The 22,426-nt window shown below is 38.7% G+C and overlaps 1 protein-coding gene across 6 annotated transcripts in view; it reads right to left on the bottom strand.

Annotated features, from left to right (window-relative positions):
- The window catches only part of Pogz (pogo transposable element with ZNF domain), a 54,514-nt gene that overhangs the window by 3,765 nt on the left and 28,323 nt on the right, over window positions 1–22,426 (bottom strand). For 3 of the 6 annotated variants that reach the window (XM_005414573.2, XM_005414572.2, XM_013509946.1), the window contains 15 exons: window positions 16,692–16,867; window positions 15,713–15,821; window positions 13,943–14,233; window positions 13,644–13,862; window positions 10,721–10,827; window positions 9,577–9,914; window positions 9,060–9,214; window positions 4,926–5,026; window positions 4,231–4,377; window positions 1,850–1,984; window positions 1,567–1,736; window positions 1,265–1,405; window positions 659–715; window positions 345–457; window positions 64–88 (listed from right to left, as the gene is read on the bottom strand). In XM_005414573.2, the coding sequence (XP_005414630.1) occupies window positions 64–88; window positions 345–457; window positions 659–715; window positions 1,265–1,405; window positions 1,567–1,736; window positions 1,850–1,984; window positions 4,231–4,377; window positions 4,926–5,026; window positions 9,060–9,214; window positions 9,577–9,914; window positions 10,721–10,827; window positions 13,644–13,862; window positions 13,943–14,233; window positions 15,713–15,821; window positions 16,692–16,867 (2,284 nt within the window). The remainder of the gene's footprint in view (window positions 1–63; window positions 89–344; window positions 458–658; window positions 716–1,264; window positions 1,406–1,566; window positions 1,737–1,849; window positions 1,985–4,230; window positions 4,378–4,925; window positions 5,027–9,059; window positions 9,215–9,576; window positions 9,915–10,720; window positions 10,828–13,643; window positions 13,863–13,942; window positions 14,234–15,712; window positions 15,822–16,691; window positions 16,868–22,426) is intronic. The other 3 variants (XM_013509945.1, XM_013509947.1, XM_013509948.1) reach the window with 2 other exon arrangements.

Raw genomic sequence — 22,426 nt, 5'->3', positions numbered from 1 at the left:
ACAGCAGCAGTAAGAAGAGCAAATACATCACAGAACAGAAATTATGAAGCGAGCTTTCATTACCTTGGATGAGACATCCAAATGAGCCCTAAGAAAGAGATTAAAAAATACGTGTATTAGCTCAGTGAAGCCCTCCAAGACAGGTTCCTTGGATTTCAGCCTACTAGACAAAAATACACTCTTCACAAGGCCAACTTTCCCAGTGTAATCTAAACTTCAAGTATGAATGTTTCCAATATGGTATAGTATATCTAAATAGCAAAGGGTGAGGCCAGAGGAAGATGCTCCAGATTCATAGTATGACATATTTTTGACCCCCTGTTCCCCGCATCTCTCCTACTTACCCCGAGGCAGGATGCTGCTAGATCTGTGAGCGGGGTTGAATACCAAATGCTTGGCCATGGCATCGCCCACAGAGGTAACAAAGGTACAGGAAGTACAGGCCAGCTTGATTCCACTAAGAAAAAAAAGTCAAGAATACTAACATAAACACTGTACTGACAATTGGCCAAGCTTAACTCTAAGGCTTAATAAAGAAAAGGAGGGGCCCTCCCTTCTCCTTTCTTTCAAATTAATTCATATAACCACCCCACAAAATAACCAAAGGACTTACTGTTAAAACTTAAAAATTAAAGAGTACTAGTAAGTTTTTCATTACCTCACAGAATTTTTAAATAGTGCCAAATACTTGGGGCTCTTCCGTGGAACATGATTGCTGAGAAAGATAAAGTGGAATCAGTTGTTATGTTCTGCTGGCTAACCGAGAGATCACCAGCCAATGACATTATCCAGCAAGAGAAGCCTCCTTCAATCTACTCTAATCTTAAACCAAACCAACTTGCCTATTACCATGGTCCCCATTTTTAAAATTTTCAGACGGTACTGCCAAACTTGCTAGGCTAGCCTTGAACTTGTGATCCTCCTGTCTCACCCTCCTAAATAGCTGGGATTACAGGCGTGCACCACCACATCCAGGGCCTTTACTACACTTGTTAAACTTTAGTTATGTATATAAAATTGCCCGAGAATCTATTATCATTCACATTCTCATTCAGTAGGTCTGGGAGTAGTAGGGAATCATTCTGAGTAGCAAAGTCCTAGACAATTGCAGTACAAAGCATCAAAGCCAAATCAACACGGGTATAGCCTACATGGGCAAATGGGCAAACAACTCTAATGGCTGAAGAAGGAAACTCAGATTAGGGGAGGAGATGAAAGGAGCTCTAGATAATCAAGCAGAAATACTGCTTTAATCAGGACTTACTTGATCATGTGGTTGGCATAAGCTCGAGAGCAACAGGTGCTATAGCGACACAGAGAGCAGTGTACGTAAGTAGGGAAGTGATTTGGGAAATCCGGGATCTCAAAGCTGCACTCCAAACATGTTTGCCGGCCCATGACACTCCTGTCCAAAAAAATGAAAAAAGTTCTTATTACTGCCTCACATATCCTCAAATTGTAGGAATTTTAGGAACACCAACCCTGCTAAAAGGTTATTCATTTTCACTATCAGGAATAATCCTGATCATTCAGTCCCCACCCGCCCAGCAATTAAAAGGCGCTGACATTTTCCTAACAGCTCTCTTCTGGATGTTGCGTTGGATAGGGGGATAAACGAAGACAGGCAGAGGGTCTGTGGAGGTCAATGGTGTTGCCTCCTGCAAGGCGCTGGGAAGTGTATCGTTGGAGGATATAGGAACAGTTCGTGGCTGCCCTCGGGAAGCCCGGATTGTCACCTGGGAGTCAAGGGAAGGAATAATTAGATACCACCCATAGTCAACTTCAGAATACTGAAAATCTCTATGCTTCCCTTCCCTAAGTCTGTAGACGAAACATCAGCAAACTCTACCTTGGTGCCTGGTTTCAAGCCCTCTAGCTGCTTGGGTTTACGAAAGGTTTTATGGTGCTGAAGCTTGTGTTCGATTTTATCCTTGGCAAAGAGAAACTGCAGACGGCATTTATTGCAGTGGTAAACATTTCTCTTCTAAAGAGGAAAAAAGAAGACAAGAATTCCTTAAAAATTTCCAATAAATTTTCTTCTCTAAAGTCAGTGTCACATATATCATTTTTCACCTTCCTGTTGATAACTGAAGCGAATAAGAAAGAAATATACAAGAAAACCTACCACCGAGAAGCATCATCTCTCATGCTCCCAAAGATCGGTCCTCAAACCATCCCTTCCTGACTTGTAACAATTTGGACCAGTAAAGTACTTTACTTGCCCTTACTTTCTCTTCACACCACAGACAGTGCTACCTATTCCTGGACATTATTCTTTTTCATTTCTTTTAAAGACATTAAAATGCGTATCATAAACAAACAAAAGCAACTCATACTTTTTACCCCGTACACTTTTGCACTGTCTTTAACTGAGTCTCAATTCCCTTGCATAAAAACAGCTTGTTACCAGTTTCTTGAGTATTTTTAATAGTCTATGCAAATAACCACCTAACAATCACATTCATATTAATCACCACCTCTGGGTTGTTTTGTTTTGCTTTGTTTTAGCACAGTAATACTTATCTATATCTTGCTGTTTTTCTTTGTGACACAGCAATATATACAGATGTCTCCTTGTGGATCATTTTGAGGATTAAGTCTCATACCAAAATCCATAAAAAATAATTGGGCTCATTCACATCTATGATGTTCTTCATTAGGACAGCAAGAAAATGTAACATCAGGCTAAGTTATAGGGAACAGTCTCCATGCTCCTATTTGGAAATGTATCTCCCAGTAGCCACTACTGTGTAAAACAGGGTGTAAGCAGAGGGGTGCTACCAACTATAGCATGGACGTTTGTGTGTACATGAAGGAATGCCAAGCACACATGAACCCAACTAGTTCTTCATTTTGTATTTTCTCTTAAACACCTTCACTCCTCTCTAGTAGCACCTTTTTGAAATTTTATAATAAGGTCATATCTATTCCATCTTACAAATACAATACAACAAAACAACCCTATAAAATTCACCCATTACTTCCTGCCTCTGGATCTACCACCCTTTGTTCTACCCTTCATTTTTAAAAAAAAGCTTTCAAGTAAGTGTTTTCTATTTCCTTCCTTCTCATTTATTAAAATTTGACTTCCATTCTACCAACCAGTAAAATGATTCTCATCAATGTTGCTAAAATAAAGATCTGCCTCTTAAGTTTCTACTTTGATACCTTCTTGTCACATGTGACGTTTTGATTATAGCCTTTTTTCAAAAACACTTTCATCTCAACTTCCTTAACTCCGAAACTCTCCTGGTTTTCCTATTAGGACTATGATCTGGTTTTATGGATGGAGACTTCAAGGATCTATTAAGTCTTGACCTTATTCTCAGCTCAGATTTTGTCCTATTTTGACCCATTATCCAACAGCTATAATTGATGTTCACTGATACTTTGCTAACTCAGAATATCTAAATCACAATCCTCCTCCCCCAAACATACTTTCTCCAGTTCTTGTATCACAGCTGAAATAGTCCCAGCATTCATCTAAAACCAGAACTTTAGCCATTATTCTTAACTACTACTCCTGGCTACTTTACCTAATCTAGCTCAAAATTATCAATATAAAGTATCTTTCAGGATCTTTCAACTCTGCCTCTTTTTCTTTACCTCAAAGGCCAATATTCACTATCATCTCTCACCTAAGCTATTGAAAAGGCCTTTTGTTTATCTTTAACTGATTTAGTCTCCCTAAATTCTGGTCATATTCTTTGTCCATTCTCCTCAGGGCAATCAGTGTGAAACTGTAACTAAAACAAATCTGAACATATCGCTCCAGGGCTCACACCCCATTTATAGCTTCCCAGCAACTTTTTCATGGCTTTCAAGACCCCCCATGATCTGTCCTAACTCCAAATCTTTACCTTATACCTACAATCTAAATACCTGTTTTCTGACCCTTTACAATCTCACTCTGTGACCTGGGCACACTGTTCTTCTGTTCTATTTTACCTGACTCATTCTTTTTTATCCTTCAAGTCTTAAATATCACTTCTAGAAGCCCCATTAGGCTTGCAAAATAAGTTATGCCTTTCTATATCTTATACTTCATCCTAACACAACACTCTTCATACTTTCTGTTTATCATTAAGTCTCTAAATTACTGCATGGCACATAATTAAGCAAACATATATGTCATCTTCTCTACCAAAATTACTTGCCTAGCTAAGCCCTGGCTCCAACATCCGTAAATTAAAGCCAATAAGAATACAGGAATTGTGTGGTGCCTGGTACCTGGTGCCTCATGTAGTGCTGCTGGAATGCATTGCCATTTTTGAAGACCTTCAGGCAGTAAGGACACAGCAGATGCCGAGTATCCTCGTGGATCATCCGAAAATGGGCATCTACCTCAGAGTAGAGTGAGGAGCGATACTGACACACCTGAGGGATAAGAGTGAATGACCGAGGGTTTAAAAAAGTAGCAAAAACATTCTTCAATATGAAAAAAAAATCCTAAATGTATAGAAATTAGTGATTTTTTTAGAGGAGGAAAGGTTTAAATCAGCTCACAAAAAATTAGTTTCCAACTTTGAAATACAGGATCTATGCTTGTGATAAATTCAGCTGTGACTTAAGATAAAAAATAAAGAACAGGTGAGTCTGAGAACAGCATTATTCTGTAACTAAGGAGTAAAACTTTGTCTACCTTCAACTCCAAAGAGCAAGTTCAAGAGACAGTCACACTCTTACAACATAAACAACTTCCCTGGCAAAGTTAAGTATTACACTTGAGGTTATGTTCTTTTAACGTTTTTCTCCTACATGGAAAATCCTAAGGACAGGAATTTTTTATTATCTCTTCTATTATCTCTTCAAAACTGCCAAACTGAGTATGTGTAGTAGGTACTTAAATAATACTCATTAGTGGATTCTTTATATTCAGCCTGAAAGTAAAATGGCTAAAAACTTCCTGGAGAAAAGGGTAATACCTGACAAACATAAGGCATCTCTCCAGGCTTATGAGTGTCCTTCATATGCTGGAGAAATAGTGGCTCACTTTCAAATGCCCACTCACAGATTTTGCACTTGGCTGTAAGAAGAAAAATAATCAATAAATCCACCTGAAAACAAGATCAAAGTCTCAATCTTTTCTCTCACTTCCATTTCTTCATTTTCAACAGTCAGTACAAGTTTCCTTCTTTAAAATGATTTTGCCTTAACATTGTGTTGTTGATAACAACTAACCTACATCTCTAGCTCACACTCTTTACCAAAGCTATACTTGAGATTTTGAACTTTTTTTTTTTTCCTTTTTTGAAGTTCTCAGGATTGAATGCAGAGTGAGCTACATCCCCAGCCCTTTTCTACTTTTTATTTGAGACGGGATCACACCAAGCTGCTAAACTGCCCAACCTGAGCTCATACTTGCCATCCTCCTGCCTCAGCCTGCTGGGATTACAGGCATGTGCCGTCCGTTACTTTTTGAACTATGTACATTTTAAACTGGATGTTGTGTTTTTAGCTTAATTCACTATCCTCCTACTTACATTTTTCTTCTCTCACTTCGTATCTTTGTAATTCAAAAGTTAGGCATCATCTCAGATTCCATACTGGTTCTCCATCATTATTACTTCAGAATTATCTGGGAATTGTCACTTGTTATTCTTGGCAAAAACTTGCTAGAAGCTCATATGACTTCCCAGTGCTTATTAGTAGGCTTTCACTACCTCCTACTTCCCCAATAAATTTATGCAATATTCATTTTTTATGTACTACTGCCAAATAAAAACAATTTTTTTTTTTTTTGAGACAAGGTCTTGTTATTTAGCCTAAGTGGCCTGAAATTTACTATGTAGCCCAGGCAGGCTTGAACTTAAAGATCCTCTTGTCTCAGTTTCCTAAGTGCTGGCATTACTGGTGTCCATTGCCAAATTAGTTCTTTTTTAAGGTCTAGAGGAATTCATTTCTGTCTGAGGACAATGATTACCTATTAAATACCTACTAAGTGCAAAAGCATTTGCACTCTAAAGACTAAATGTTCTTGCCTTGTTGGAAGTTGAGGTTTCCCTGTATTAACACATTCAAGATAATTATATCTTCAAACTGGTCATTTTATGAGGATGCAACTGTAAATTTTTGGTAAAAAGTTTCATATTTTGAATTATACAGTATGGCCTCCAAAAAGAACACTATTTATTTTTACTCTTCTTACTTTTACTTTCCAGTTTATGCAAAGAAATCCTCCCTTGAGGAATGAGGAAAGCTCTAAGAATGGGGGTTGCAAGACAGGAGCCGAGAGAAGCAGGAAGAAAGATATGTTAAGTATGAAAGTTGAGGACATATTTGGGAAAGTTAACTGGAAGCACACTTTCTTTCTTCTTTTCCTCCTCCCTATCTGTTTTCCTGTTTTGGTTGTGGTAATGAAGACTGAAGCCAGGGCCTCCCACAAGCTAGGCAAGTGCTCTACCACTAACTATACATCCCCACTGGGAATGTACCTTTCAGTTTAGATGCATTAATAACTGCTACCTCTCAGTCTGCTTACCTTTTTCTTTTTTCCTTTTGTAAAATACCTTTAAGCATTGATGCTTTCTGTTCAGGCCTTTTTTATTGCACTTGCCCTGGCCAATCTCATTCTATCTCAAAGGCTTTTCCACAACCTGTACATCAGCTCTATTTTCATAGCTATCACACAACACCAATAATAAAAGCAACATTTATACAATTTCTAAAGCACAAGCAGCATGCTAAGCCTTAAGTGTATTATCTCATACCAAGATAATTCATGAGAAAAGAACTCAAGACATCAGGAAGTTTCAGAGTTCTCTAGTGTCATCTGACATCAATTCTATAGGGAAATGAGCTGGTATGAGAAGATCTAAGAGGGAGGGCAACATCTGCCCTGTGGGAGGCTCTGGGCTCACTATTCAACATCAAGGACAGAAACAGAAAGAGAAAGCTATCTCAGTGGCTATACTGTCCTCACACTGTCCCTTCCAGCACTATCACCCCACCTTCTTAACACACACCAGTCTACACTTTGAGAAAACAGGCACGAACTATTAGAGCTTCTGCTTCTATCTTCTGCAGTACGAAAGAACAGGTCCCTGATGTCTTTCTAAAGCTTACCCACCCCCAACATTCCACGGACTCCAAGACTTCACCAATCAGTTTCCCCCTTGAGTTTCTATCACACAGGCTCCTCGCCGCTGACACCTGAACATGGCCAGGAACCCTGAAGAGTGCCTCACTCAATCTTCCCTCTTCTTCAGTCTGTTGCTCTTTCTCCTTTCCATCAACAGAAGATTTTTCTTAACATTATATTCTAATGATTAGAAGCCTAACCTACGTTACACCTTTACACCTTTAATAGTTGCTGAGGAGGCAGTAAGAGTGATGCCCTGAACAATGTTAGAATATTTTAGAAACAATGTAGCCTCAAATGCCTAAGGAAAATCTGAGTAAAAACCACTGTCTTAGGCATTTTTGAGTTCTGAACCCCTCTGAGAATAATGAAAGCTATGCAACCCCTCTACTGAAAAATATACACAAGCACAAAGTATGCATACAGTTTCAAGGGATTCACAGCATAACCAACAAACACACAGGTAAGGATCTCTGTCTTAGATATAAATTACAACACTGTAGCCTGGGCTTGTAAATCAGTGAGTGATTAGAGTGCTTTGCCTAGCATGCACAAGGACCTGGATTAGAACCTCAGCACCACAAAACAAAACAAAAAGCCCCCAAAGACAATGAAACAGCATGAAGCAAACTGTGAAAGGACCCAAAAGCCACAGAAACTCCTTCAAATAATAGACTACCCTTAAGCGAGTGTAAAGAAAAACCTAAGGCTATCAGGATTATACTGTTACTACAACTAAACATGAGAAACTACTGAATGTTGGAGATAACTCAAAAATTTGAAAATGGACTAGGTATCAGATGCTAGTAAGAATTTATGATTAATTCTACTAGCTTGTGACAAAGGTACTATGGTTATGGACAGAAAAAAATCTCCTTTCTTCAGAAATACATTTAGGAGTAAAAGGTCATTATATCTGCAATTGAATTAAAAATACTTCCAAAAATAAAAGGGAAAAATTTTATCCAAAACGAAAAACAAAGCAAGGCTTTCCAAAATATTAGCATTAAAAAATAAGCTATTTTCAGGGAGAATCTGCGATGGGTACAAAGAAAAGAGTTAAAAATTAATCCAAGCACCAGGCGTGGTGGTGCATTCCTGTAATCCCAGCATTCAGAAGGCTGAGGCAGGAAGCTTTCCATGAGTTCAAAACCAGCCTGAACTACACAGCCAGATCCTGTCTCAAAAAAAAAGAATCCAAGAACTTGGGAGGCTGAGCTATGAGTTCAAGGCCAACCTAGACTACAAGGTGAGCCCTTGTCTCCAAAAAAAATATAAAATAATAATAATAAATCTTTACTCAGAGGAAATATCTGATTTTTTTTTTTTTTTTTTTTGGCGCTATGCATAGAAGCCAGGGATTGACAGGAATCCAGTCCTTTGAACTCAGCTACATCCTCAGCCTTTTTAATTTTTAATTTTGAGTAAGGCTCTCACTAAATTGCACAGGGCTGGGTTTAAACTTGTAGGGGTCCACCTACCACAGCTTCCCAAATGCTAGGATTACAGGGCATGCCACCACACCTGGCTTGTTTGTAATATATTGTCTTGTTATCAGCAAGTATACTTTCCTATACTTACTTTTCGTATCTTCAACAAAATCAGAAATCCCTTAAAGGATTAGAAATACTCTAAAGGGAGCTCAAATTCTCACAATGTCAACTTACTAGAGGTATATGATTTTAAGCAGATTAATTACTCTGAGCCTGTGTTCAGCCTTTTGTTTCCTCTTCTGTAAGATATACAATGTAGGTTATACTCCAGCTCACCACGTGTTTCATCAAAAACACTGTATTTAATGGCAAAGTATTTTAAGTCAGGCTTGTAAGAAAACAAGGGAAGTAAATTAAGGGGATGGCTATACACATCCAAAAGTACCTCCTTACACTATTACATATAAATATAACAGGCTCTCCTCTACTGCCATTCAGGAAGAGAAAGGTATGTCCCCCTAGAGTGTAAGAGTTCTTAAACTTACTAGTAGATTCATAGGGACTATGAACATTTTCCAAGTGGCACTGGAGCTGGAAGGGAGTGGAAAACTGGCGGTAACAGTGTTGGCAGATAGTATGACCATCTACCTCACCATTCTGCTGATCAAGTTCTACATGGTGTTTCATGTGGTTCATGAACCTGTAGCACAGCACAAAGACAAAGGATAAAAAGCATAATTAGTAACCTTTGAAAAATACAATGGTAGAATCATAAACATTATCTGCTCTCCTCCCCTCTGGCTGGCACAGTGCTTCCCTAAACTCAGATGGGTCCTGACACTAAGAATTCTGGGTTAGGAGATGCACTCATCCCCCTTACTCTACCCAAAGCTATCTTTTGTTACCACAATACCAGCCTTCCACAATATTAGTTACTGACTTAATAAGCCCCAGCAAGATTGTATCATAGTGAGGACCTTGCTCTAAAGAAAAATTTAAATATGTAAGAAAATTTAAGTTTTCTTTTATGCAAGATAATCTCTAGCACTCTTCAACACTTACCGGATGTTATTTTTTAATCTTTTGGTACAATGTGGGCATCGGAAAGATGTGGCGACCTTAGGAAAGTTTGTGAGTTGGGATGCTTTGCCACCATCCCGTCCATAGTAGAAATCATCTACCAGCATAATGAGCTTGGTTTGGACTGCATCACCCACATTCTCATTTGGCTCTGGTACTTTGGTAGGTGGTGACAGAGCAGGCATAGGTGTAGAAGAGGGTGTGGAAGTAACAGGAGCTGTTTTCTCAGGGGATGGGGGCTTTGCTGCTGATGGGACACCAGGTTCTGAATCCAGGGACTTGCCTTTCTTCTGGTATTCAACCATTTCTGGGCAGCAGTACTATAAAAAAGGAAAATATATGATCATCCTGGTTATCTTGGGGGCTAGGATACACCAACTTCATTAACATTCTGTGGTAACACTTTTGTTACTTTAAGTGGTAAAATATTCCTTTTTTGTTGTTGGAAATGAGGTTTCTGCTGTACTGTCCAGGTTAGCCTCCTGGGCTCAAGCAATTTGCCACTACCCCAGCCTGCCAAGTAGCTGGAACTCACAGAAAGTAAACATGCTACTATGCCCAGCTCAAGTGGTAAGGTACTGTTATCCTGCTTTCATCCTTCAGTTTTCTATGGGTTTCACCCTTCTACTAGTGTATGTCCACAGCCATATATAAGCCCTTAACACCTTACCTTATGCTGTACTGTTCCTCCTGCCTTAGATCCCCCTTAATCACTCATTTGCTCTGAGCTCCCTGGCAAATAAAAGTTCCAAGCTCTGCTTCTGGACCAATATCCAAAAATGAAAAGGCTAGGAAACGGAATCAGGCAAAAACTCTCAAATCACTCAATGACATAAGTCACAGAAACTGAATGGAAGGCAGTGTGGTTTGAGCTCTTATCTAATAAGCCTTCCCCAATGGAGTTTCAGATCTACCATTCTAAAGAAGTAAGGTTTCATTTGTTCTGATCTATTTGAAGGTTTTTACATCTATCCTGTCATACACAGCTCTTCTAACAGACTAAAGGAGCCTCTAAAAGGCCTCCCAATCAGTTTGGAGCCCCTGCTTTACAGGCCCTCAATATTAAAGGAAGTATACAGCAGTCACCATTTAAGCCGGATCCCTATCACAAAGCACTATCACTTACACACATGTGCCCTCTCAAAGCTTCAGTAACACGGAACTGAGCATTACACCGTGGACATATTTTCCGTCCACCATCCTGGAGATCAAACACTGGGATGGAAGAGGTCACTGAAAGAAGTGAGAAGAATTGCGAGGATTAATATGATGATGATAACAGGAAAGGACTACCTGAAAAGTATATTGAAGGTTAAGCAAGCATGACAGATCACTGTTTAAGGCACACTCCTTTTACTGTTCTAACTCAATGAGAGCTGGCAAACCACAGCCCAAACACCAAATCCAAACCAAATGCCAGCTTTTGTTAGGTCCATGAGCAAAGAATGATTTTTATATTATTTTTTGGTTAGGCGAATGAAAATACATTTTTTTAAAAGTGTAAAACAGACAAAATATTTACTATGTTAACGATTTTTAAGTATATACCTTAGTTGTACTAAGTACATTCACCTTGCTGTACAATCTCCAGAACTCTTCAACTTGAAATGAAACTCAAAAACCATTACAAACTCCCCATTCTCCCTGGCCCATAGCCATACTTTCTGTCTTCACGGATCTGACTACACTAGGTATGTGAGGGGAACTGTACATTATTTGTCCTTTGTGACCAGCTTATTTCACTTACCATGTCTTCGTGGTTCACCCATGTATGTATCATGTGTCAGAACCCCCTTTTCTAGGGCCAAGGGGGCAGAGTACCGGGGATCAAACTCAGAGCCACTGCACTTAGTTATATCCCTAGTCCTTTTTAAAATTATCAGACAGGGTCTCACTCAGTTGCCCAGGCTGGGCTTAAACTTTGGGCCTCCCCGAGTGCTGGAATTATAGACATGTCCCATTGCGCTCAATTCCAGAACTTCCTTTATGGCTGACAATATACCACATTTTATTTACTCATTCATCATTTGATGAGTACTTGGGTTGTGCTCCCCTTTCAACTGCTGTCAGTGAGGATGCTATGAACACAGGTTGTGCAAGTACCTATTCTAGGCACGGCTAGTGTCTGTTATGGGACACACCTAGAAGGGAAAGTCCTCAAGCACATGTGATTCTTTTTAATTTTTTGCATAACGACCAGTGTCTTCCACAAGAGCTTCACCATTTTAAATTCTTGCCAACAGTACACAAGGATTCTACTTTCTCCCTATCTTCACCAACATTTGTTATTTTGTCCCTTCACTGTTTTTATTTTTGGGGAGGGGGTACTGGTGATTGAACCCAGGGCCTTCACGCTGAGCTAAATCCCCAGCCTTTTTATTTTGCTACAACTCTTTAAGTTTTTATTTTATTTTGCAACACCTTTAAGTTCAGGTAGAACTCAAATGTGTACTCCTCCAGCCTCAGCCTCACACAGTGCTGGAATTACAGATATGTACCACCTCACCTGGCCTGTTTTGGTTTGTTTTGTTTGTTTTTCTAGTGCTGGGAATCAAACCCAGGGGTTCACATTGCTAAGTCAAACGTTCTACTACTGAGTTATATCCTTTTTTTTTTAAACAGTCATCACCTGAATGGGTATGAGAGGGTATCCTGTGGTTTTGATTTATATTTCCCTAATGACTAGTGATGCTGAACATCTTTTCACATTTTTAAACACCTATTTTATAATTTTCTTTGGTGAAAGATTTACCCTTTGCTGTTTTTTTAACTGTTTGGATTTTTGTCAATGAGTCAAGAATCCTTGGGCTGGGATGTAGCTCAACAGTACAGGCACCTGCCTGGCAAGCACAAGGTCCTGAGTTTGATTCCCGGTACCCTCCTCTACACACACAAAAGAATCCTTTATGCATTCTGGAGAGTAACCCCTTAATGGTTACATAATTTGTGTATTTTTTCCCATTCTGTCAGTTATCATTTCACTGTGTTTAGTGTTCTATCATGCACAAAAGTTTAAAATTTTGATGTAATTCAGATTGCCTATTTTTTCTTTCTTTGCCTGTGCTTCTGGTGTTATATAAATTGCTGTCAAATCAAGTATCATGAAGCTTTCCTTCTACTGTGCTTTTCTAACTTCAAAGTTTTAGCTTATATGTTTAAGTCTTTCAGTGATTTTGAGTTTGTTTATTTATTTATTTATTGGGTACCAGGAATTGAACTCATGACCTTACGCTTGCCAGGCAGGCACTTACGCCACTGAGCTACATCCCCAGCCCAAGTTGGGTTTTTTTGGTACCAAGAATCAAACTTAGGACCTGTGTTTGCCAGGCACGCACTTGTGCCGCTGCACTATACCCCTGGTCCCGAGTTAACTTTTATATTCGGTATAAAGTAAGAGTTTCATTCCAACTTTCTTAACATTATTTTAAATGGCTGGCATAAAAGCAAATGAATAAAATTTTCTGCTACATGAAAATTATATGAAATTCAAATTTTATGTTACCTATGCTTGCTTCTGCACCACAATGGCATAGCTGAGTAGCTGTGACAGAGACTATACTGTGCATAGAACTCAGAATACTTATATTGGGCTCCATACAGAAAGTTTGCCAACTTCTCTCCCTTTGTACCTCTGAAAACCCTCACACTGTCTACAGCTGTACCACGTTGATCATACCTGATCTCATCTAACAACCTTCATGCTGTTTATATCCTTTATGTGAAAGCTTTGCTACCAAATGCCAATTTAAAAAAATTGTTCAGAAATTTATTTCCTCCATGAAGCCATCTCTAATTATCCCATAAACCTATCTCTAATCAATCAATCCACTTTACTCAATAATCCACAAAGCACAACTACACAAAGAATTTCTCGTAGTTCATTCAGCCACACTTTAAAAGTGGCTGTCTCCTTTACAAAAGTTTTTCTAAGAACAGATTATAGCAACTATATTGTTTTATTTCTCCATTTTAGAATATGAGCTCTGCTACGAACAGTCTATCAATACATTTAAGTGACTGGCTGCTCAAGGTCTCTCTAGTAATCATACCTTTCAATGAAGATTCCGGTCCACTGCTTCTTTGAGCACTATGGGTAGAACTGTTGTTGGATACCACCATTGGCCCAGGACTCTGGCCCAGGGAAGGGATGGTGTTAAGGGTGTTCACCAATTTGGCCACTTCATTGTTATTTTCACCTGTAACTCCAGGTCGCTTCACAGTGACAAAGCTGGCAATGCTCACTGCAGGTGGAGAGGGGAAAGAGGGAGCTACGTTGACCAAGTGATAATCATCTGTTCTCCTAGAACCATCCCATCCTGGCTTGCCATCGCCTCTTCCCAAGCCTCACCTAACTTGGGATTTGAGGTCTGGTTGGACTGGCCTGGAGGCTGAACAGCTAGTTGCCCCAATGAGGTCGGCTGCGTGGCAGTGGGAGTGGTAGAAGTGCTGGGAGTGGACTTGGTCTGCTGCGACTGGGACTGTGGGACGGTGCTTCGAATGGTCAGAGTAGCTGGGATGACAGTGGTGAAGGTGTTGGTGGTGGGCCTCACAGGCATTGTAGAGCCTGGCCTCACTGGGGTCATCTGAGAGAACACTTGTGGGACTCCAACTGTTGGCTTAACAAACTGGGTACCTGGGGCTTTTAAGAGACAAAGAAAAAATCTTGGTCAATAAGCTCACCTATATACACTGTCTTGCCTTTACTAGAAATATAGTACTAGAATAGGAAAAGATTACTTCCCCAAACTGATCAATGACCATCAGAGCTTGCCTAGAGTAGTACAGATTTTAAAATGTAAGTGATCATTAGGTGTCCAAGCCGATAAAAGAAATTATCATCAGTAAAGTAAAAGCATTAAACTGAAAAAGATTTCTATCCAAACTTTCCAAAAAACCTTACTACACTACCTTTTTTATTGTAAGAATATAATCAGTAGCTTGACTTTGGTACTAGAAGAGAAATAAAAGGCAGTATAAGGATATATAGGCCAAGTAACAGACTTGGTCCAGAAAAAAGAGATTTTTCTTTTTCAGAATAGTAAAGTCTTCCACTCTTTCTTATAAAACAATGACAGACTATGTCATTCTACTAGGATGTCCCAAAAGATAACATTTAGCACAACTGTAGATAATTCAACTGAGAAGTATTTAAGAAATATCAGAATGTGACAGAGTAACTGATCACACATAACAAAACAAAACAGAACAGAACAGAACAAAACAAAACAGAACAGAACAGAACAAAACAAAACTGTGGGCTCTGAAAACAAAAACACCCAGAACATCTTAGGAAGACAAAACCACAGGTTCTCTTACAAACAATTAAATCAGGACATTGTCTTTTTGATTTTTTTGGCCTGAGTTACAGTAAACTTAACACACAGGAAATTATAGTCCTTTTTTTGGCACCGTGAACTGAATCCAGGGCTTCATCCATGCTAAGCACTCTACAGACCAGCCCCAAAGGTCTTAAAAAATACTCATCACTAGTAATGTTACCCTCAAAGGCTACATCTTTTGCTTAATATGTATCAAAAGCCTACAACTTAAAAGTTCGGAGTCCCAACATGTAAGTGAGTAGATGTACATGGAGTATGGACTTGATTTTGCATTAATACTATTCCTTCAGGATAACGAATTTAATAGCTGACGAAAACAGTTACAGAAAATGACTAGATAAAACCCTGTTTTACTACCTTTTGAAGGTTGGTGAAAAGCTACACAGGAAAAAAAAAAAAAAAAAAAAAAAAAAAAAACCCCGGCCAAAAAGCAAAAAGTTGCTTTTTAAAAAAAAAAAAAAAAAATGGGGCTAAATCATTAAGATTTTAATATTTTTTGAAGTACACTTTTGAAATGACCTAGAGCAGTGGTGGCGAACCTAGGGCATGTGTGTTGTTTTTAAGACAATAAATGTTAATGTATGAGTTGTTTTTTTTTCTAAACTAAAACCTCAGTATTCAGATTTAATTTCAATGGTGGGATTCTGCAATAAGTAAGTGGGCTTTGGGTTGCTGTTTGGGCACTCATCTCTTTAAAGGTTCGCCATCACTGACCTAAAGCATCTGAAACAATAAAAACAAACTTTCTTTATTCGAGATGGATACACATTGTTCCTTACCTGGGACTAGTGTAATTGGTCTAACTGTTTGCCCTTGCTGTACGTTCAGCACAATCCCAACCTGATTCATTGCATTTTGTACAGGCCGAACATTCCTTACAGGAAACCCCTGTATTAAAAAGCAAAATGATCTTTAACATGGAGACCACACTAATGCTAACATGGACGGCAGTATGACCTACATCCAAAAAAACTTCCACACTCTTAACAGTTCTTTCTCTAGAGTAGGAACTTTTAAATGATTAAGACAGAAAAATTCTGGAAAATTTTTCAGCAACAAAGTATCAAAACTGATAACAAGCTTCAGTATATATGAGTCAAAATGAAAGTCTGCTTCTAACTTGAGTATCAGCTTAAAAAAAAAAAATGTGTCATAGACACGCCCTTCAACTCCTACAAGCATAGAAGGGAGGGGAGGGAAGATAAACACTAGCAGTACTGACTGGAGTGAATCAAGTATGTCTTAGGAAACTGAGAAATTGTTCCCAAAGTCCACTGTAAAGGTCATAAACCTCTGGCAAATTTGTAAGAGAAGATTTTGTAACTTAGGAAGCCATAGGTAAAAAGAAGCATTTGCCTTTAAAGTCCACATTCAGAATTAGGCTTTCAACTTCAAATCACCAAGTAATCACCTTCCTTCTCTTTCAAAGATCACCAATTTCATATATAGATCTCAACCTACCTCATGTGCAGAGAAAAGCTTTGAAGGCTAAGTGTTAAGGCTTCCTAATCCCAGCTTTCCACTAACTTGTGCACAGATCATAACTCTCAGGGGTGTGAAGAGGAAATCACCCAGTCCTGATGCTAGCCCTAGGCTTTCCACAAAGATCTGCATCAAATTATGAAAGAGTGAATGGGGAACCCAGTTCAAAAGGCAAGACTTAGAATCACTTCTCACCATACCAAAGACCCTAACATACAGTCTTTCAAAGTTTTTCACTCCCTCTCTACCAGTCCTAGACTGCAGAGTCCTACTCACCTGTGTAGTGATGAATATTGGCTGTGAGGCCACAGGGGAACTAGTCACATGATTGGCATTCTGCATGACCTGGACAGGCCTCAAAACTGGTTGCGTAACCATTGTGCCCAGACCTGGTGCTGGATTCTGGGTCAGAATGAGTGGTTGTCCTCCTTGCTGGACCAAAGGATTGCCAGCTAAAGGATAAAAGGAAGAAAGAAAAAAGAAGAAGAGGAAGGAATGTTTGAAATACTGTCAACTCTAAATTTTGTAAGAAAAATCATGGTCTTAAATAAGAAATGGTGTCTCAGATATCAAAATATCTAAGTCTGCCACTCACCTCAGTTTAATGTTACCAAACATCAAAAACTTAAGCTTCACCCAAATGTACAACTAACAGAAAAACAACTGGGTTGGAATACAGAACTAACATCTTACCCATGTCTTTACTAGGGATGAATGACACATTATGCAATAGGCTTCTATGTATGTTTCCATTACCTTGACTGATGATTTAAGAGATCACATGATCTCCTTGCAACAAATCAGCAAAACAACAAGGAAAAAAAAACTTTTTCCATACTTTAAGAAACTTAATCTTTTTTTGTTTGACTTTTTTTAATACAGAGTCTCGCTGTACAGTTCAGGCTGCCCCTGAACTCACTATGTAGCCCAGGCTGGCCTCAAACTTGTGGCAATCCTCCTGCCTCAGCCTTCCAGTGCTGGAATTACACGTGTGCGCCACCATGTTCAGCTAAACTTATTCTTAAAGAACATAACCTGCGGTTAGCTAATTCTTCTTAAAACTTGTAAAAAGAAGAATATTCACCAATAAACATCAATTCAGCAAATACACAGAATCTAAATAAAAGAAAAGCATCTCTTACTAGTATGCCAAATCTGAGAAGTCTGAAGGTTGACCTACTTTTTCTTTTTTATCATAAGAGCTGACAAATAGATGACTTAGTCAAAAACCCACTCACACCAAGTGAAAATACTGTGATTTCAGAACATGATGATTCATTCATGAGTATTAGTAAGTATAAATGAGTATTAGTAAACTGAACTCATTACTGAAATACGATAAAATTCATTTGTGAGAAAGTAATTTTATAAATGCTTTTGTCTATTTTATTACATTTGGTTAACAAAACAATACTAAAGAATATTTAAAACTAGAAAACTTCAGAGAGCCAATATATCTAAGCCAAAGATGGAAGCAAAACTGCCTCATCACCAGAATGGGATGGGCCCCTCTGAAATATATTTCCCACCTGACAGATGGAGTCATGGAAGTTAGCTACACAGCTAGACCACCAAAAGCTAGGTAAACAGGTGGCAATTAACTGCCAGGGCAAAAAGAAAATAAACCATCAAGATTTTATTTACCTGTAGTTTAAAATTTTTAATTGCTGGCTTGACATTACAATTAAATACAGGAAGGTAACAATAGAGTACTTTTGTATTTATGTGAAGTTGACCAGCATTAGCAAATTTCTAAAGGCAGGCTAGGTTCCCATGAAATCTGTACATATGCTACTATTATAAAGAATGCTAACCCAGTATTTTTTGTGAATGTTCTCTCTTGCATCAAGGTCATGTTTGAATTTTGGTAGACTGTTAAGACTTTTCCAAAGAATATAAGGCAAACAAAAAAATGAGTTTCTAAGCCCAAATTAGGTCCACAATTCAATGGAAAGCAAAAGCCAGCACATGGCAGGTCACATTGGATAAATTATACTTACTTATTTTGAGTAAACATTTACAAGTGTTTTTATTTTAGAAGCAACTTTAATGATTTCTAAACCTTAGTCTTTCCTCAAAGAAACTGTAACAATTCAGCAGTGCATGGTGGTACACATCTGTAATCCCAGCACCTGGGAAGCTGAGGCAGAACTGCTGTGAGTTCAAGGCCAGCCTGAATTGTATGGCAACCCTGTCTCAAAAAGACAGAAGGGGGGCGGGTGGGGAGAGGGAGACAGAGAAAAGAAGGAGGAGGAGGAGAAGAGAGGCAAAGCCAGCACATGGCAGGTCACATTGGAGGAGGGAGAGGAGAAAGGAAGGAAGGAAGCGGGGGGAGAGAGAGAGAGGCAAAGAAAATTATAACAAATCAAATGTCTGACAAAGTTGTACTTCCAATGATGAAAGAGGCAATCCGAATTCTGCAGCTTAAAAAAAGCTTTTAGCCAGGCTTGGTAGCATACACCTACAATTCCAGCACTTGGCAGGCTGTGGCAGGAGGATCACACCACAAGTTCTAAGCCAGCCTGGGCTCCATAGCGAGTTCAAGGCCAGCCTGAACTACATAGTGAGACCCAGTCTCAAGAAAAAGAAAGAAGTTTTTAAAAGAATTATCCAACCATTTCCCTGTCTCTGAAGTTTACTCTAATATAAACTAGGTACTACAGCCATAAACCAAGCTTAGCAGCTTCTTTCACTGCATGTTGCTTTCTAAATATAAAAGTTCTAATGTCTTCTTCATTCTTTTATGTTTACTTGCATCTCCTTAAAGCCCAAAGAAAGGACTAAATGCAATAGAAGCTAAAAATCACTGTTATACAATAACTTGTAACATATCACCTATTGTTTAGAATTAAGTTATACTTCATGTTTCCTATGCAAACATATTCAATCAGAACTACAGGAATAATTTGTAAATGCTGAGTAATATATCTAAAAAAAATAATTAAAAAATACTACGTTTGAAAGTTGTACTCCTGAAACTTTCTTAAACACACACACACACACACACACACACACACACACACAGCTGCCCCAAATACCCAGCTTTTTTTTTTTTTTGGTAGCGGGAATCAAACTCAAGACTTCAAGTTTGCCAAGCAGGTGCTGTGCCACCGAGCTGTATCTCCAGCATATTCAGCTTAATGAGATACAATATTACTCATTTTCAAGGGTATAGTTCATTGGATTTTAGTATATTCACTAGGTTGTACAACCATCAGCACATTTAATTTAAGCACATTTTTATCACTGTAAAAAGAAACCCCATATCCATTAAGTTATTCATCATTTTCTTCTTCTCCAACCTCTGACAACCACCAAACTATTTTCTGACTATGGATTTAACCATTTTGCACATGTTTTACCTTTCTTTTTTTTTGAGACAGGGTCTCGCTACTCAGCTCAGGCTGGCCTTGAACTCACAGAGATCCTCCACATCAGCCTCCTGAGTGCAGGCATGTGCCACCATGCCCAGCTTCTATTCTGAACGTTTAATAGATGGAATCAAGCTGGGCATACACATACACCTGTAATCTCAGTACTCCAGGAGGCTGAGGCAGGAGGATTTCAAAGTGGAATCTTGCCTGGCATCTTGGCAAGACCTTGTCTCAAAATAAAAAATAAAAAGGGCTGGGGATATGACTCAGCGGTAGAGCACCTGGGGGTCAATCCCCAATACCCCACCATAACACATGTATGCACACATGCACATGCACACAAAGGAATCATACAGTATGTGACTTTTTCTGTCTGGTTCCTTTCACTTAGCACATTTTCAAAGTCCCACCCTGTTGCAGCATAAATTAGTATTTTGTCCCTTTTTATGGCCCAATAATAATATTCCACTGTATGGCTATATTATATTTTATCTATTAATCAGTTGATGGACACTCAAGTTGTTTCCAGTTTGGGTCTATAAACTATAATAAACAATGTTGCTATGAGTATCTCCGCACATGTTTTTTGTTTGTTTGTTTTTGGCGACAGGTTCTCACTATGTAGACCAGGCCTCACAATGATCCTCCTGCCTCAGCCTCCCAAGTCCTGGGATTACAGACATGTGCCACCACGCCCAGCTGTGCACAAGTTTTGCATGAACACGTGTTCTCAATGTTTTGTGAGTACATAGCTAGAAACACTGGGGTACATGCTAGCTCTATGTTTAACTTTGAGAAACTGCCAACTGTTTTCTACAGCAGCCACACCACATTTTAAATTCCCGCCAGCAATTTAGGACAGTGTCAATTTCTCGGTTTCTCATTTTATAACACATGCTGTTGTCCAAGACAGAAAGCCAGCATCCTGGTAGGTATAAAGTGGTATCGCATTCTGATTTTTATATGCATTCCTTTAATAACTAATGATATTTGTCTTCTTTTTATGTGTTTACTGGCCATTTGCATATTTTATTTTGAAAAATGCCTATTGAGGTCTTTTGCCAATTTTTAAATTGGACTGTTTGAGGTAGTAGTTCTATTTATATATGCTAGACATGTCCCTTCTCTGATACATAAATTTGCAAGTTTCTTCTCTCACTGTCAGAGTTATCTTTTCATTTCCTTGACTGTATTCCTTTGAAGCATCAAAAGGTTTTAATTTTCGTAAGTCTGTTTATGTTTTTATGTCTGTAGTGATATATTTGAGAAACCACTGCCTAACGCATGGTTATAAAGCTATGGCTGTGTTCTTCTATGAGTTTTAGTTTTAGCTTTTAAAGCCTTTGTTCTACTTTGCTATGATTTGTGTTACTCAAAGGCCCATGTGCTAAAAGTTGGGGACCCAGCTCGAGGGATCAAGAGGGGGTAGAAACTGCAGAAGGTGGGGTCTAGTGGGAGTGCTTCAAGTCACTGGGCGTGCCGTTGAAGGAGAGACTGTGGGGGCCGCATCTAGTCCCCTCAGTTCTCAGCCTTGGGGTAAGCAGTGCTGATCCACCACATACTTCTGCCATGATGCGCCACCACAGGCCCAGAGCAACTGGGCCAACCAAGCAAGAACTCCCAAACTGTAAGCGAAAATAAGCCTCTTCTCTATATAAGCTGATTATCTCTATAATGACAATTAGTGTGAAGTAGAGGTGCAACTTTATCCTATTTGTCCCAAATATCTTGGTAATACCCTTGATGAGAAACAAGGTATGGGTTTATTTCTGGACTCTCAGCTGTATTCCGCTGTTGAATAGTCTTATACCTACCTCCAGGTACAGAAGTCATAAGATTTCCTACCATGTACCACTGGACAAGAACTGCTGCATTATAGTATACACATATTTGCCTTTGCAAAACAATACAAAATCATTCTCAAAAGCCAACTCTATTTCTATGAACAGTATTTGTATCTGTCCAACACTTAGAAACAGATTTTGTAATTTTGTCAATCTACTAAGTACAAGTACAGTATTACAGTAACTTGTATTTTCCTGATTACTAATGATGTTGAAGATTTTTCTCACATGGATTACTGGCCATTCTTATTTCACATTTCATGAAATTCCTCTTCGTACCTTTTTCTATTTTTTCTCAAGTTGTTTATCCTTTTATTATAGGTTCTTTATATATACTGGATACCAGTTCTTTGTTAAGTAATACACGTTGCAAATACTATTTCTAGTCTGTGGCTTGTCTTTTCAATTTCTTTTTAAAGTTCTTAATGTACAATGTACTTCTATTTATTAATCTTATTCTTTATGATTAGTTCATTTTTATTTGGTCTAAGAAATCTTTCCCTCATCTGAAAATAAGTATCTCATTTTCTTCTACAAGGTTTAAAGTTTTGCTTTTCCCTATTTATGTGCTTATTCCACTTGAAACTGATTTCTGTGTATGTGTGAAGAAACAGTATTTTTCATCATAAAAGGAGAACTGTCCTATTACCCTTGTCCCTCTGCCTCCAGTCTCCTGTTTTACTGCCTTTGTAACATATTGTTTCCATCTGTGCAAGAGGCCCCTATTTGGTCTACTCCTATGCCAATTTTACACAGTCTTACTTAGGTTTCTTAAATTTTCATGTCTGAATGA

The sequence above is a fragment of the Chinchilla lanigera genome, unplaced genomic scaffold (genome assembly GCF_000276665.1).
Source record: "Chinchilla lanigera isolate Chin_1 unplaced genomic scaffold, ChiLan1.0 scaffold00188, whole genome shotgun sequence".
NCBI classification, from domain to species: domain Eukaryota; kingdom Metazoa; phylum Chordata; class Mammalia; order Rodentia; family Chinchillidae; genus Chinchilla; species Chinchilla lanigera.
Note: the sequence above shows the minus strand (reverse complement) of the source record. Positions and strands in the feature narration are given on the sequence as shown.